Here is a 15,000-nt window from a genome sequence, read left to right as displayed (position 1 = left end):
ACAGCACTCAACTAGCCTTCTTAACATTGCAAGAAACATCAGAATGGTGCATAACTCTGTCCTTCTTGTTTGAGCCAAAAAGAAGACTGATATCTTTGGTTTCCCAAATAAAATATATTTGGCTAGGACCGAGAAATAACAGCCTATACCACCTTTCTGGTGCCATCTAGTTTTCTGTTGCCCCTCAGTTGGAGCTATGTCCTCGAGATTCCACCCGAGCAATCACCTATTGGATTGACAGTGCAGGTGGCCAATTGTGAGTAACTACGCTCTTCCGGGATCTCCGGGCAGTCTCACTACATAGCGAACCGAGACGACATGGCTGTGTCGGTCGAGTGAGAAAAGTTTGGATCTTCAGACGGATCGGTATCCATGCGAGTTGGTGTACACCCTATTTCAACTATGGATGGAACTGTTTATGATATGGCACAACATGCACAGGTATGTCATCACTAATGGTATGTTGGGTATCTGCTATGCTTGATTTCCATCTGTGATGACTTTGCTGACTGGTTATATACAATACTAGTATATGCAACTTACAGCTTCTCTGCAGACTTGCTGATATATACAACCTTGCGGATACTTGCTCACTAACAGCTTATTTATATGCCTCATGCTATATACAACTTCTGAATAACTGCATACCAATTGGATAGACTCAACTTGGCTACACATACATTCTCTTTGGATTTCTTTATCAGACTCTGAATCCCCAAGTGATTCCTGCCAAGATATTACATATATGTCGATAGGGTCTAGTGCAGCAGGGTATTGCAGATCAGACTTGGACATTTGGGCTCTAAATTAATATATATTTACAGGGGGCATTTTTGTATGTATGCATTTTATTTGTGTTGTAATTTTGGCGATGTCGGACATGTGTTTTAATGACTGAGCATGCTGCTATTTAAAATTTAATAAAATTACATTTTGTTATATGTACAATTAAGAGTGCTGAATTCCCTTTATTGCTAAAATTTAGAAAGTATTGTATTTCTATGTAGTGCTCTTTTTAAAGGGACAGTCAAGTCCAAAAAAAAAAAACTTTCATGATTCAGATAGGGCATGCAATTTTAAACAACTTTCCAATTGACTTTTATCATTAAATTTGCTTTGTTCCCTTGGTGGTATTTTTGAAAAGCTAAACCTAGCTAGGCTCAAACTGATTTCTAAACCGTTGAAAACCGACCCTTAGCTCCGAGCATTTTGAAAGTTTTTTTTTTACAGTTAGACAGTACTAGTTCATGGAGTTATTTAGGAGTCTGCACTGATTGACTAAACTGCATGTCTGTCAAAAGCACTGAGATAATTAAGGGGGCAGTCTGCAGAGACTTAGATACAAGGTAATCACAGAGGTAAAAAAGTGTATTAATATAACAGTGTTGGTTATGCAAAACTGGGGAATGGTTAATAAATAAAGGGATTATCTATCTTTTTAAACAATAACAATTCTGATGTATACTGTCCCTTTAAGCTAACTCTATACCACCTTTCTACCACATTTTGAAAGTGCTGAAGTAAATGCACTGAACTGGTACAAACTTTATAATGGCAAGCCCACAAACCTACAATAGTCCTGGTGGTATGGGTCAGGATCTTTCAAGGAACCATTTTATTTATGCTTTATTATGCTCATAACACATAAGAATAGCTGAACTAATTCAGATGGCCAGTTATTAATCTGCAAAAGGTTACATTTTCTGAATTATCACTGAGATGCCAATAATTATCTGTGGCCTGAACTACTTAAAAGGGACACTAAACCCACATTTTTTCTTTAATGATTCAGATAGAGCATGCAATTTTAAGCAACTTTCTAATTTACTCTTATCAATGTTTCTTCGTTCTCTTGCTCTCTTTATTTGAAAAAGGCATTTAAGCTAAGGAGCCAGCCATTTTTGGGTCCAGTACCCTGGACAGCACTTGTTTAATTGTGGATGCATTTAGCCACCAATCAGCAAGCACAACCCAGGTTGTGAACCAAAAATAGGCTGACTTCTAAACTTACATTCTTGCTTTTCAAATAAAGATAGCAAGAGAATGAAGACAAATTGCCAATAGGAGTAAATTAGAAAGTTGTATGCTCTATCTGAATCATGAAAGAAAAAAAATTGGGTCAAGTGCCCTTTAAGAATATTGAAAAAGATCATTATAAAGATTAATTCAAAAAGGAAGCCCTGCTAAATTGAAATTAAAAACTTTCAACACAAACCAGAGGTAAAGATCTGAACGAATAAGGAGGTAAGTATGGCACTGGCAAACAAGGTTCAACAGATTATGAAGAACATCCTACAGGACCTATTACAAGGAACCTAGGGGGGGGAAAAATTTGGAGGGCGACTGAGAATACCATGTGTACCACTCGGAAAACACTACTTAAATTATCCAAGAGATTTGGCCACCAAGTCCTCCTTAATAGCTTTAGGAGCTTGACACACACAATTTATTATATAATTTCCTTTTTATGCTACAAAATGTGTTGTTTGCTACTGAAGGACCAGAGGCCAGCATGGAAATTCCTAAATTATCTAAATGTAAACATAGTTAGGGTTATTACAGGAGACTGATAACAACTGGAGTCGAATATTTTATACAAGTGCAGCCATTTGAACACCAGTCACATAAATTCAATTAACCCATTATCTGTCAGATAGGGTTGGCTGCCAAGGACAGCAACATCTCTTTACATAAAAATTCCCTTCCTAGTAGCCTGGGATTGTGTTTAATAAAGACCCCCCATGGTATGCAAGTGACATTGAGCTGTCATTAGCCACGATGCCAACACCGTACTGTGAATCCGCTTTGTTAATATCCTCTCTCCCCAGCCTCACCTCCCCGCAACAGGCTTCGGGCAGCCCGCACACCGGCTAACATCATGTCCCCGGCAACTACTTCAAATCGGTAGGGACCAAGGGCAATTCAGCACAACGGAAGCAGTAGGAGACTGGTTTAGGTCCGACGGTAAAAATGTTCCGTGTGACTTCCGGTAAGTGTAGGCGCAAATTAAGACGTTCCGGGCACTGAGGGCGAGAGGAGGAAAAGTGAGTAGTGGATGACGGTGCCGATTCATATTAAGACTAAAACCGGACATTTTGTGGGAAAAGAGATCAGAAAGTAATAGCAGATATGCGATGTCAGCCATCATATATTTTTGTATTACATACTGTGTATTTATAACGCCTTATCGTTAATGGTGCGTGATTACACACCACGCTGCGTGCTTCCTTATATACTGTGTGTTATCAAACTCCACGCGTGGTTTTACATTGCAGACCGTGATATTTACCACTCCCCAGGCTGTTTTTTTTTTATATATGTGAGATTACCGTGTGTTATCAAACTCTGTTACACCATGTATTTTCACTCCCCGACTATTTTTGTACATGACACACACACACATGTAATATTACTCCCCAGACTTTTTGTTTACATGACACACACGTGTATTATCACTCACCATCAATCTTCTTGTTTACATGTGACATTATCACACCCTGACCCGACTGTTATGTTACACAAGTGTATTATAACTCCCAGACTGTTTATTTTACATGAGACACACGTATTATTACTCCCTAGACTTTTTTGTTTACATGACACACATGCATTATCACTCACCATCAATCTTCTTGTTTACATGGCACACACCTGTATTATCACACCCAGACTGTTATGTTACATGACACACACGTGTATCATCGCACCCATACTGTTATGTTACGTAACATGACACACAAGTGTATTATCACTCCCCAGACTGTTACATGACATACAAGTGTATTATAACTCCCTAGACTGTATTATTTCACATGACACACACATGTGTTATCACTCCCACACTGTTTATTTTATATGACACACACGTGTATTATCGCTACACAGACGGTTTATTTTACATGACACACACGTGTACTTTCACTCCCCTACTATTTTTTTACATGACACACACATGTAATATCACTCCCCAGACTTTTTGTTTACATGACACACACGTGTATTATCACTCACCATCAATCTTCTTGTTTACATGTGACATTATCACACCCAGACTGTTAAGTTACATGACACACAAGTGTATTGTAACTCCCTAGACTGTTTATTTTACATGACACACATGTATTATTACTCCCCAGACTTTTTGTTTACATGACACACACATGTATTATCACTCACCATCAATCTTCTTGTTTACATGGCACACAAGTGTATTATTACACCCAGACTGTTATGTTACATGACACACACATGTATTATCACACCCAGACTGTTATGTTACGTAACATGACACACAAGTGTATTATACCTCCCTAGACTGTTTATTTCACATGACACACATGTGTATTATCACTCCCAGACTGTTTATTTTTACATGACACACACATGTATTATCACTCCTAGACTGCTTATTTTATATGACACACACATGTATTATAACTCCCTAGACTGTTTATTTCACATGGCACACACGTGTATTATCACTCCACAGACTGTTTATTTTACATGACACACACGTGTATTATCACTCCCAGACTGTTTATTTTATGACACACACGTGTATTATTACTCCCTAAACTGTTTATTTCACATGACACACACACACACGTGTATTATCACTCCCAGACTGTTTATTTTACATGACACACACGTGTATTATCACTCCCAGACTGTTTATTTCACATGGCACACATGTGTATTATCACTCCACAGACTGTTTATTTTACATGACACACATGACGTGTATTATCACTCATCAGACTGTTATATTACATGACACACACCTGAATTATCACTCCCAGACTGTTTATTTTACATGACACACACGTGTATTATCACTCCCAGACTGTTTATTTCACATGGCACACATGTGTATTATCACTCCACAGACTGTTTATTTTACATGACACACATGACGTGTATTATCACTCATCAGACTGTTATATTACATGACACACACCTGAATTATCACTCCCCAGACTGTTTATTTTACATGACACTCGTGTATTATCACTCTCAGACTGTTTATTTTACATAGTAACAAGACAGTAGTTAAAGTAGTACTAATGGTAATTACCTATAGGTGCCAAATATTTTTGTAATCAACATGCACCTGTTAGGGGGGCAATATAGCACTAAGGAGACTCATTGATAAATGAGTTACAAAGTCTGTAACAAAAAAAGAGTGCTTTACCCCTGCAATTATTTAGGAAAAAATCTCACTGAATAATACAGGAATGATTTTTAACCATTCATACTTTATCTTTATTGGTTTAACTATTCAATCATACACGTTTAAAAACACTTAAACTCTCTAGATATCAATATATAGCATAGGTGTGTGAATAATACCTCTGATAATCATGTATCTATATGTGAAACATTGTACTTGGTTTGTATAATATCTAGCAGTCAGATACAAACATTATCTTTTGTAGCCTGCTATTAATAAATTCAGAAATAATGCTGTAACAAGAGGACCTGTTAATATGTGTGATGTCAGATTGTGAGATTAAAGCTATCTAGCTAATACTCTATCTGTAATTATAAAGTCCTTGCTTGCACAGTCAACTTTAGCACAGCTATTCAGTGTAATAGATTCTGTCTGCTTAAAATCTCTAGATATTAATATTTAGTAAAGGTGTGTGAATAATACCTCTGAGAATCATGTGTCTAGATATGAAACATTGTACTTGGTTTGTATAATATCAAGCAGTCAGATATAAACAATATCTTTTATAGCTGGCTATTTATAAATTCAGAAATAATTCTGTATCAAGAGGACCTGTTAATATGTTGGATGTCATATTGCGAGATTTAAGCTATCTAGCTAATACTCTATCTGTAATTATACAGTCCTTGCTTCACAGTTAACTCTAGCACAGCTATTCAGTGTAATAGATTCTGTCTGCTTAAGCCCCTTCTATAACGGGGGCTAGATTAACGTTTAACTGACTTGTTTCACTAACATAGCACAACATCTGATCTCAGAATATAACACACATTTACAAGCTATTGGCAATCAGCATTTATCATAGAGAGTAAGTGGTTAATAAATGAGAGTATGAACTCTCTGAAGCCAGACCCCTGACACGTGTTTCGCTCACGCTTCCTCAAAGGGGAATTTACATGACACTCGTGTGTATTATCACTCCCCAAACTTTTTGTTTACATGACACACACGTGTATTATCACTCACCATCAATCTTCTTGTTTACATGGCACACACGTGTATTATCACACCCAGACTGTTATGTTACATGACACACAAGTGTATTATCATACCCCAGACTGTTACATGTCACACACGTGTATTATCACTCACCATCAATCTTCTTGTTTACATGGCACACACGTGTATTATCACACCCAGACTGTTATGTTACATGACACACATGTGTATTATCATACCCCAGACTGTTACATGACACACACGTGTATTATCACTCACCATCAATCTTCTTGTTTACATGACACACACGTGTATTATCACACCCAGACTGTTATGTTACATGACACACATGTGTATTATCATACCCAGACTGTTTTTTTTACATGACACTCATGTATATTATCACTCTCAGACTGTTTATTTTAAATGACACTCGTGAGTATTATCACTCCCCAGACTTTTTGTTTACATGACATACACCATCAATCTTGTTTACATGGCACACACGTGTATTATCACACCCAGACTGTTGAGTTACATGACACACACGTGTATTATCACACCCAGACTTATGTTACATGACACACATGTATTTTCATACCCAGACTGTTATGTTACATGAAACACGTGTATTATAACTCACTAGACTGTTTATTTCACATGACACACACGTGTATTATCACTTCCTAGACTGTTTATTTTATATGACACACACGTGTAGAGCTGCAACAACTAATCGGCATAATCGATAATAATCGATTATGAAAATAGTTGTCAATGAATCTCATAATCGATTAGTTGGTTGGCAATTAGTTGGTCTGTGCATAGCACCAGCTGCTTTACTCCAATGAGCTCCTGCACATGGTATTGTGTTTTATAGTTATGCCCTTAGTCTAAAGGATGTCTACATACATATTACTTTTCACTTTTTTTAGGACACTATAACTACTCCTGTCTTATGTGCAACCCAGAAATAAAATAGGAGTCATAATTTGGATGTTATTTACATCTAGCCCTAGATTGATGGCATTTGTTATATGAATTGATGTCACTATTACCTGTTTGTTCAATTTTTAGCGGATCGCTTGCTATTGCTGATATATGTACTCTATAGATAAATGTGTAAAGTCTGTGTCCTTTTACTGATATATAGTCTTTAGCCCTTTTTTTTCTATTTTTAATTAATTGGAATATGTACCAAATTCAACCTCTGTAAGTATATATCTGTTATTTTAAGAGTGGACTAGATATTTTCCCCCCTAACCTTATAGATGGTTATTTACCACTACATATAGACATTCAAGATATTTTTATGTCAGAATGAAGTCCAGGCTTACTTTAAGAGGCCCCTTGCATTGGTGGAGAGCTAACAAAGATAAATCTCCCACTTAGGGGAAATTGGCAAAACCCTATTTATGCATCTTGGGCACCTCAACACCATCTGAGTGCCTATTCTCTGCTGCAGGCAAAATAGCTTGCAAAAAAGAGAACCAGCCTCAGCCAGGAGCGTGTGGACATGTTGACAATTTTGCATTTCAATGCAAAGTTTCTAAAAGAGTGAATAACAGAATGTTATAAACAGTGATAGTCTAACTCTTACTACTTCTACCTCTTTTCAAACAGTTTGTGGTTTTGTTTTGCTTAATTATAAAAATTTGTTCTGCTGCATAAAAAATTGGACCAACAGTTGTTTTAATGTAAAGTTTTAGTCAGAAGTTTATATTTATAATACTAAGTATGTGGATTCTATTTTAAATATAGGAAACTATTTTTTATTTTTTATCCGATTAGTCTATTAATCGAAAAAATAATTGGCCGATTAATCGATTATGAAAATAATCGTTAGTTGCAGCCCTACACACGTATATTATAACTCCCTAGACTGTTTATTTCACATGGCACACACGTGTATTATCACTCCCAGGCTGTTTATTTTACATGACACACACGTGTATTATCACTCCCAGGCTGTTTATTTTACATGACACACACATGTATTATCACTCCCAGGCTGTTTATTTTACATGACACACACATGTATTATCACTCCCAGGCTGTTTATTTTACATGACACACACGTGTATTATCACTCCCAGGCTGTTTATTTTACATGACACACACGTGTATTATCACTCCCAGGCTGTTTATTTTACATGACACACACGTGTATTATCACTCCCAGGCTGTTTATTTTACATGACACACCCGTGTATTATCACTCCCAGGCTGTTTATTTTACATGACACACACATGTATTATAACTCCCTAGACTGTTTATTTCACATGGCACACACGTGTATTATCACTCCCAGACTGTTTATTTTACATGACACACACATGTATTATAACTCCCTAGACTGTTTATTTCACATGGCACACACGTGTATTATCACTCCCAGACTGTTTATTTTATATGACACACATGTGTATTATAACTCCCTAGACTGTTTATTTCACATGGCACACACATGTATTCTCACTCCACAGACTGTTTATTTTATATAACACACACGTGTATTATAACTCCCTAGACTGTTTATTTCACATGGCACACACGTGTATTATCACTCCCAGGCTGTTTATTTTATATAACACACACGTGTATTATAACTCCCTAGACTGTTTATTTCACATGGCACACACATGTATTATCACTCCCAGACTGTTTATTTTATATGATGCACACGTGTATTATCACTCCCAGTATGTTTATTTTACATGACACACACATGTATTATATCTCCCTAGACTGTTTATTTCACATGGCACATACGTGTATTATATCTCCCTAGACTGTTTATTTCACATGGCACACACGTGTATTATCACTCCCAGACTGTTTATTTTATATGATGCACACGTGTATTATCACTCCCAGGCTTTTTATTTTACATGACACACATGTGTATTATAACTCCCTAGACTGTTTATTTCACATGCCACACACGTGTATTATCACTCCCAGACTGTTTATTTTATATGACACACATCTGTATTATAACTCCCTAGACTGTTTATTTCACATGACACACACACGTGTATTATCACTCCCAGGCTGTTTATTTTATATAACACACACGTGTATTATAACTCCCTAGACTGTTTATTTCACATGGCACACACGTGTATTATCACTCCCAGACTGTTTATTTTAAATGATGCACACGTGTATTATTACTCCCAGGCTGTTTATTTTACATGACACACACGTGTATTATCACTCCCAGGCTGTTTATTTTACATGACACACAAGTGTATTATAACTCCCTAGACTGTTTATTTCACATGGCACACACGTGTATTATCACTCCCAGACTGTTTATTTTATATGACACACATGTGTATTATAACTCCCTAGACTGTTTATTTCACATGGCACACACATGTATTCTCACTCCCAGACTGTTTATTTTATATGATGCACACGTGTATTATTACTCCCAGGCTGTTTATTTTACATGACACACACGTGTATTATCACTCCCAGGCTGTTTATTTTACATGACACACAAGTGTATTATAACTTCGGCCGATTAATCGATTATGAAAATAATCGTTAGTTGCAGCCCCACACACATGTATTATAACTCCCTAGACTGTTTATTTCACATGGCACACACATGTATTATCACTCCCAGACTGTTTATTTTATATGACACACATGTGTATTATAACTCCCTAGACTGTTTATTTTATATGATGCACACGTGTATTATTACTCCCAGGCTGTTTATTTTACATGACACACACGTGTATTATCACTCCCAGACTGTTTATTTTATATGATGCACACGTGTATTATTACTCCCAGGCTGTTTATTTTACATGACACACACGTGTATTATCACTCCCAGACTGTTTATTTTATATGATGCACACGTGTATTATTACTCCCAGGCTGTTTATTTTACATGACACACACGTGTATTATCACTCCCAGACTGTTTATTTTATATGATGCACACGTGTATTATTACTCCCAGGCTGTTTATTTTATATGATGCACACGTGTATTATTACTCCCAGACTGTTTATTTCACATGGCACACACGTGTATTATCACTCCCAGACTGTTTATTTTATATGATGCACACATGTATTATCACTCCCAGACTGTTTATTTTATATGACACACATGTGTATTATCACTCCCAGACTGTTTATTTTATATGATGCACACGTGTATTATTACTCCCAGACTGTTTATTTTATATGATGCACACGTGTATTATTACTCCCAGACTGTTTATTTTATATGATGTACACATGTATTATCACTCCCAGACTGTTTATTTCACATGGCACACACGTGTATTATCACTCCCAGACTGTTTATTTCACATGGCACACACGTGTATTATCACTCCCAGACTGTTTATTTCACATGGCACACACGTGTATTATCACTCCCAGACTGTTTATTTCACATGGCACACACGTGTATTATCACTCCCAGACTGTTTATTTCACATGGCACACACGTGTATTATCACTCCCAGACTGTTTATTTCACATGGCACACACGTGTATTATCACTCCACAGACTGATACCAAGAGAACAAAGAAAAATTGATAATAGGAGTAAATTAGAAAGTTGCTTGCTCTATCTGAATCACGAAAGTTTAATTTTGACTAGACTATTCCTTTAACCCCTTAGTGACCAGAGCACTTTTCCATTTGTTGACCGTTTGGGACCAAGGCTATTTTTACATTTCTGCGGTGTTTGTGTTTAGCTGTAATTTTCCTCTTACTCATTTACTGTACCCACACATATTATATACCGTTTTTCTCGCCATTAAATGGACTTTCTAAAGATACCATTATTTTCATCATATCTTATAATTTACTATTAAAAAAAATTATAAAATATGAGGAAAAAATGAAAAAAAAAAACAATTTTTTCAAACTTTGACCCCCAAAATATGTTGCACATCTACAACCACCAAAAAACACCCATGCTAAATAGTTTCTAAATTTTGTCCTGAGTTTAGAAATACCCAATGTTTACATGTTCTTTGCTTTTTTTGCAAGTTATAGGGCACTAAATAAAAGTAGCACTTTGCTATTTCCAAACCACTTTTTTTCAAAATTAGCGCTAGTTACATTGGGACACTGATATCTGTCAGGAATCCCTGAATATCCTTTAACATGTATATATATTTTTTTAGAAGACATCCCAAAGTATTGATCTAAGCCCATTTTGGTATATTTCATGCCACCATTTCACCGCCAAATGCGATCAAATAAAAAAAAATGTTCACTTTTTCACAAATTTTTTCACAAACTTTAGGTTTCTCACTGAAATTATTTACAAACAGCTTGTGCAATTATTGCACAAATGGTTTTAAATGCTTCTCTGGGATCCCCTTTGTTCAGAAATAGCAGACATATATGGCTTTTATGTTGCTTTTTGGTAATTAGAAGGCCACTAAATGCCACTGCGCACCACACGTGTATTATGCGCAGCAGTGAAGGGGTTAATTAGGGAGCATGTAGGGAGCTTGTAGGGTTAATTTTAGCTTAGTGTAGTGTAGTAAACAACCCCAAGTATTGATCTAGGCCCATTTTGGTATATTTCATGCCACCATTTCACCGCCAAATGCGATCAAATTAAAAAAAACTTTAAATATTGCACAATTTTAGGTTTCTCACTGAAATTATTTACAAACAGCTTGTGCAATTATGGCACAAATTGTTGTAAATGCTTCTCTGGGATCCCCTTTGTTCAGAAATAGCAGACATATATGGCTTTGGTGTTGCTTTTTGGTAGTTAGAAGGTCGCTAAATGCCGCTGCGCATCACACATATATTATGTCTAGCAGTGAAGGAGTAATTAGGTAGCTTGTAGGGAGCTTGCAGGGTTAATTTTAGCTTTAGTGTAGAGATCAGCCTCCCACCTGACACATCCCACCTCCTGATCCCTCCCAAACAGCTCCCTTCCCTCCCCCACCCCACAATTGTCCCCGCCATCTTAAGTACTGGCAGAAAGTCTGCCAGTACTAAAATAAAAGTTTTTTGGGGGGTTTTAGTTTTAAAAAAAATAAAAAAAATAATAATAATTCTTCTGCTGTGTAGGACCCCCCCAAACAGCTCTTTAACCCCCCTCTGCCTTTATTGGGCACCATATTGGGTACTGGCAGTACCCAGTTTGAAAAATAATAATGTATTTTTTTATTTTTTATTAAATATTTTATTTATTTCTGTAGTGTAGCTGCCCCCCCCTCAACATCCAACCCCCCACCCTCTCCCAGATGCCTTAATTTTAAAATCCCACCCTCCCCAGTCCTCTCTCCCACCCTCCAGATCTACAGCATATTGATACTGTTTTCACAGACCTTACGTGCACGCGCGCGCGCCCGTGCACGCGCACTAGATCCCTCCCCCCTCCTCCACCAATGACTGCCCACCTGCCTCCCTGGATGAGCTCCCACCCACCAACGATAACGGCCATCGATAACCGATGCAGAGAGGGCCACAGAGTGGCTCTCTCTGCATCGGATGGCTAAAAACAGTTATTGCAGGATGCCTCAATATTGAGGCATCACTGCAATAACATGAAAGCAGCTGGAAGCTATCAGGATCGCTTCCACTGCTTTCAAAGACCAAGGACGTACCCCATACGTCGTTGGTCGTTAAGGGGTTAAACAAGAAAAAAAATTTCAGTTGAAAAACAAATCTGATAAAAAAAAATTCTTTAATGTTAATATATTGGAATACAGTTGTTGAACTGTCTCGGTTCAAGCTATTAGCAACATTAATATGGTGCAGATAACTGTGTGTTCTCATGGTTTTAAATGAATGGGGAGGTTGCTGTTCAAACCCTCTGATCCCTCACTAGCCACAGACCTCCCAAGACCCCTCATATGAAAGAGAATCACCTGCTCTTTCAAATGACGGTGGTCTTGGAAAGACAGTACAAAGCAGATCCTTTTTTCTTTGAAGAAAAAAAAAACATTAAATGTGGATTTGCTTGGGAATGGGACATTATATACTGACTTATACTGTTATGTCTAGATACCCCCTAATAAAGTTTATTTTCTAGTAGAAAAGTTCCTTTCTGAAAAAATCTATTAATTTTCTGTATAGCCAGGTGATCACTGTGGTAACAGCGAACACCTTGCAAGTAAAAAAGTGTTTTTATCTCTATACTGCACAAAGAGGCCTCACTAATCTATTTTATAACCCCCAAAATCCTGTATGGGCCCCTATTTCACATATGGCTACCCTTGATGACAATTTAGTAACCACAGTGGTCACCTGGCCATTTCCTATATTATTTACTAAGATCTTTAAAAAAAATATTTTTTTTCTGTTTTTGCCGCAGCTAATTCACATGGCATGAAATATAAATATAATAATGGTATATTCTGAATCTGCTGGGCCTGCTGGGAAAAAAAAACAACCATATATAAATTTTGTGGGTCACTCACTGAAATTTGACTTACAATAGGGTTTTAATGCAAGTAGTAAAAAAGCTGAAAACTGGTTTACAACCGTTGTGTAAAAATGGCTTAGCAGTGAAAGGGTTAATTTTAAATTTGCACTTATGTTTCAGTTTTATTTTTTTCATTTTCATTTAGTTTATAAGGGTTTAAAACCCTGAAACTACATTTTTTGATCTGCATGAATACACAAAACCTCAATTAACTCAGGTTATAATTTTAGATATTTTAATAAAAAAAATTGTCGAGTACATAATGGCCTTTTATTTGATATTTGACATAACAATGTATGAGCTAACATTTCAATGTCGCAGACAGAAAACATTGTTTGTTTTTTATTAGAATTTTTAAGATTTAGCACAGGTACAAATTCCAAAATTCAAACATTTTCCGGACACAAGCAGTTTGGATAAAGGGTTTTCTACCTGTATTACAAATTTCAAATTGGCATCTCAATGGTATTTTATATTTTAAAGTGATGGTAAATCCGAGTGTTTAAAAAAAACGCTAGAATTTACCATCACTAAAAATAAAGTGGACTTTCAGTGATGAGTTTCTGGAAAAAAAGGCTGCTAAACTCAACCTTTCTCTGCCGCGGCTCTTCGCTAAATCCCTCAGCACCGGCCGCTCTTTTCTCATATACCTGTAATTAAAGTGATATAAAATCCAAAATGTTTCTTTCATGATTCAGATAGAGGCTACAATTTTAAGCAACTTTCTAATTTACTCCTATTATCAATTTTCTTAGTTCTCTTGGTATCTTTATTTGAAAAGCAGAAATGTAAGCTTAGGAACCGGAACATTTTTGGGTCTGCACCTTTTTTAGCGCTAGCTGATTGGTGTTCCTTTAAGAAGTAATGATAATGAGCTGTCCTTATTAGCTAGTATGTAATGAATCCTTAAGTATGCATTATCGATTGCCTGCAGTTTATCTCTTACACATAAATGTTTGTGTGCTTCTGTTCCGGTGATGGATTCCATTAAAAAAAAATAAAAAAATGATATTTTATATTTGTAACATTTTAGGCACCTGAAAACCAACATGGACCCCTCAGAGAAGACAACTACTCTAAGTCTCTCGGGCTCCGCAGAAGAGAATTACTTTGTGACCTACACTTTCACAGATCGCTCCCACAGCAGCCGAGTTGCTCATAGCATCATGAAGCTGTGCATGGAAGATGAACTTTTTGCTGATGTTACAATCTTGGTGGATGGTAAGGAGTTTCAACTTCACCGACTTGTGCTATCTGCACAGAGCTGCTTCTTCCGCTCCATGTTTACTTCAAACCTGAAAGAGGGCCGGAACCGAGTAATTGAGCTGCGGGATGTCAGTGAAAATGTTTTCCAGCTGCTAGTGGATTACATTTACCATGGCGCAGTGAAGCTTAG

At 36.8% G+C, this 15,000-nt stretch overlaps 2 protein-coding genes across 3 annotated transcripts in view; one reads left to right on the top strand and one right to left on the bottom strand.

Moving 5' to 3' along the window:
• NDUFS3 (NADH:ubiquinone oxidoreductase core subunit S3) overlaps nucleotides 1–2,984 on the bottom strand; it is a 53,474-nt gene extending 50,490 nt beyond the window's left edge. The window contains exon 1 of the mRNA XM_053720358.1: nucleotides 2,835–2,984. Within this exon, the coding sequence (XP_053576333.1) occupies nucleotides 2,835–2,880 (46 nt within the window). The 5' untranslated portion in view covers nucleotides 2,881–2,984. The remainder of the gene's footprint in view (nucleotides 1–2,834) is intronic.
• Nucleotides 2,840–15,000, top strand: part of KBTBD4 (kelch repeat and BTB domain containing 4) — a gene marked incomplete in the record, with an annotated part of 83,263 nt that continues 71,102 nt past the window's right edge. Inside the window, 2 exon segments of one of the 2 annotated variants that reach the window (XM_053720357.1) lie at nucleotides 2,840–2,989; nucleotides 14,638–15,000. In XM_053720357.1, coding sequence (XP_053576332.1) covers nucleotides 14,654–15,000 — 347 coding nt within the window. 2 annotated transcript variants of the gene reach the window in all.

This window comes from Bombina bombina, chromosome 7 (assembly GCF_027579735.1).
Source record: "Bombina bombina isolate aBomBom1 chromosome 7, aBomBom1.pri, whole genome shotgun sequence".
NCBI classification, from domain to species: Eukaryota; Metazoa; Chordata; class Amphibia; order Anura; family Bombinatoridae; genus Bombina; species Bombina bombina.
Note: the sequence above shows the minus strand (reverse complement) of the source record. Positions and strands in the feature narration are given on the sequence as shown.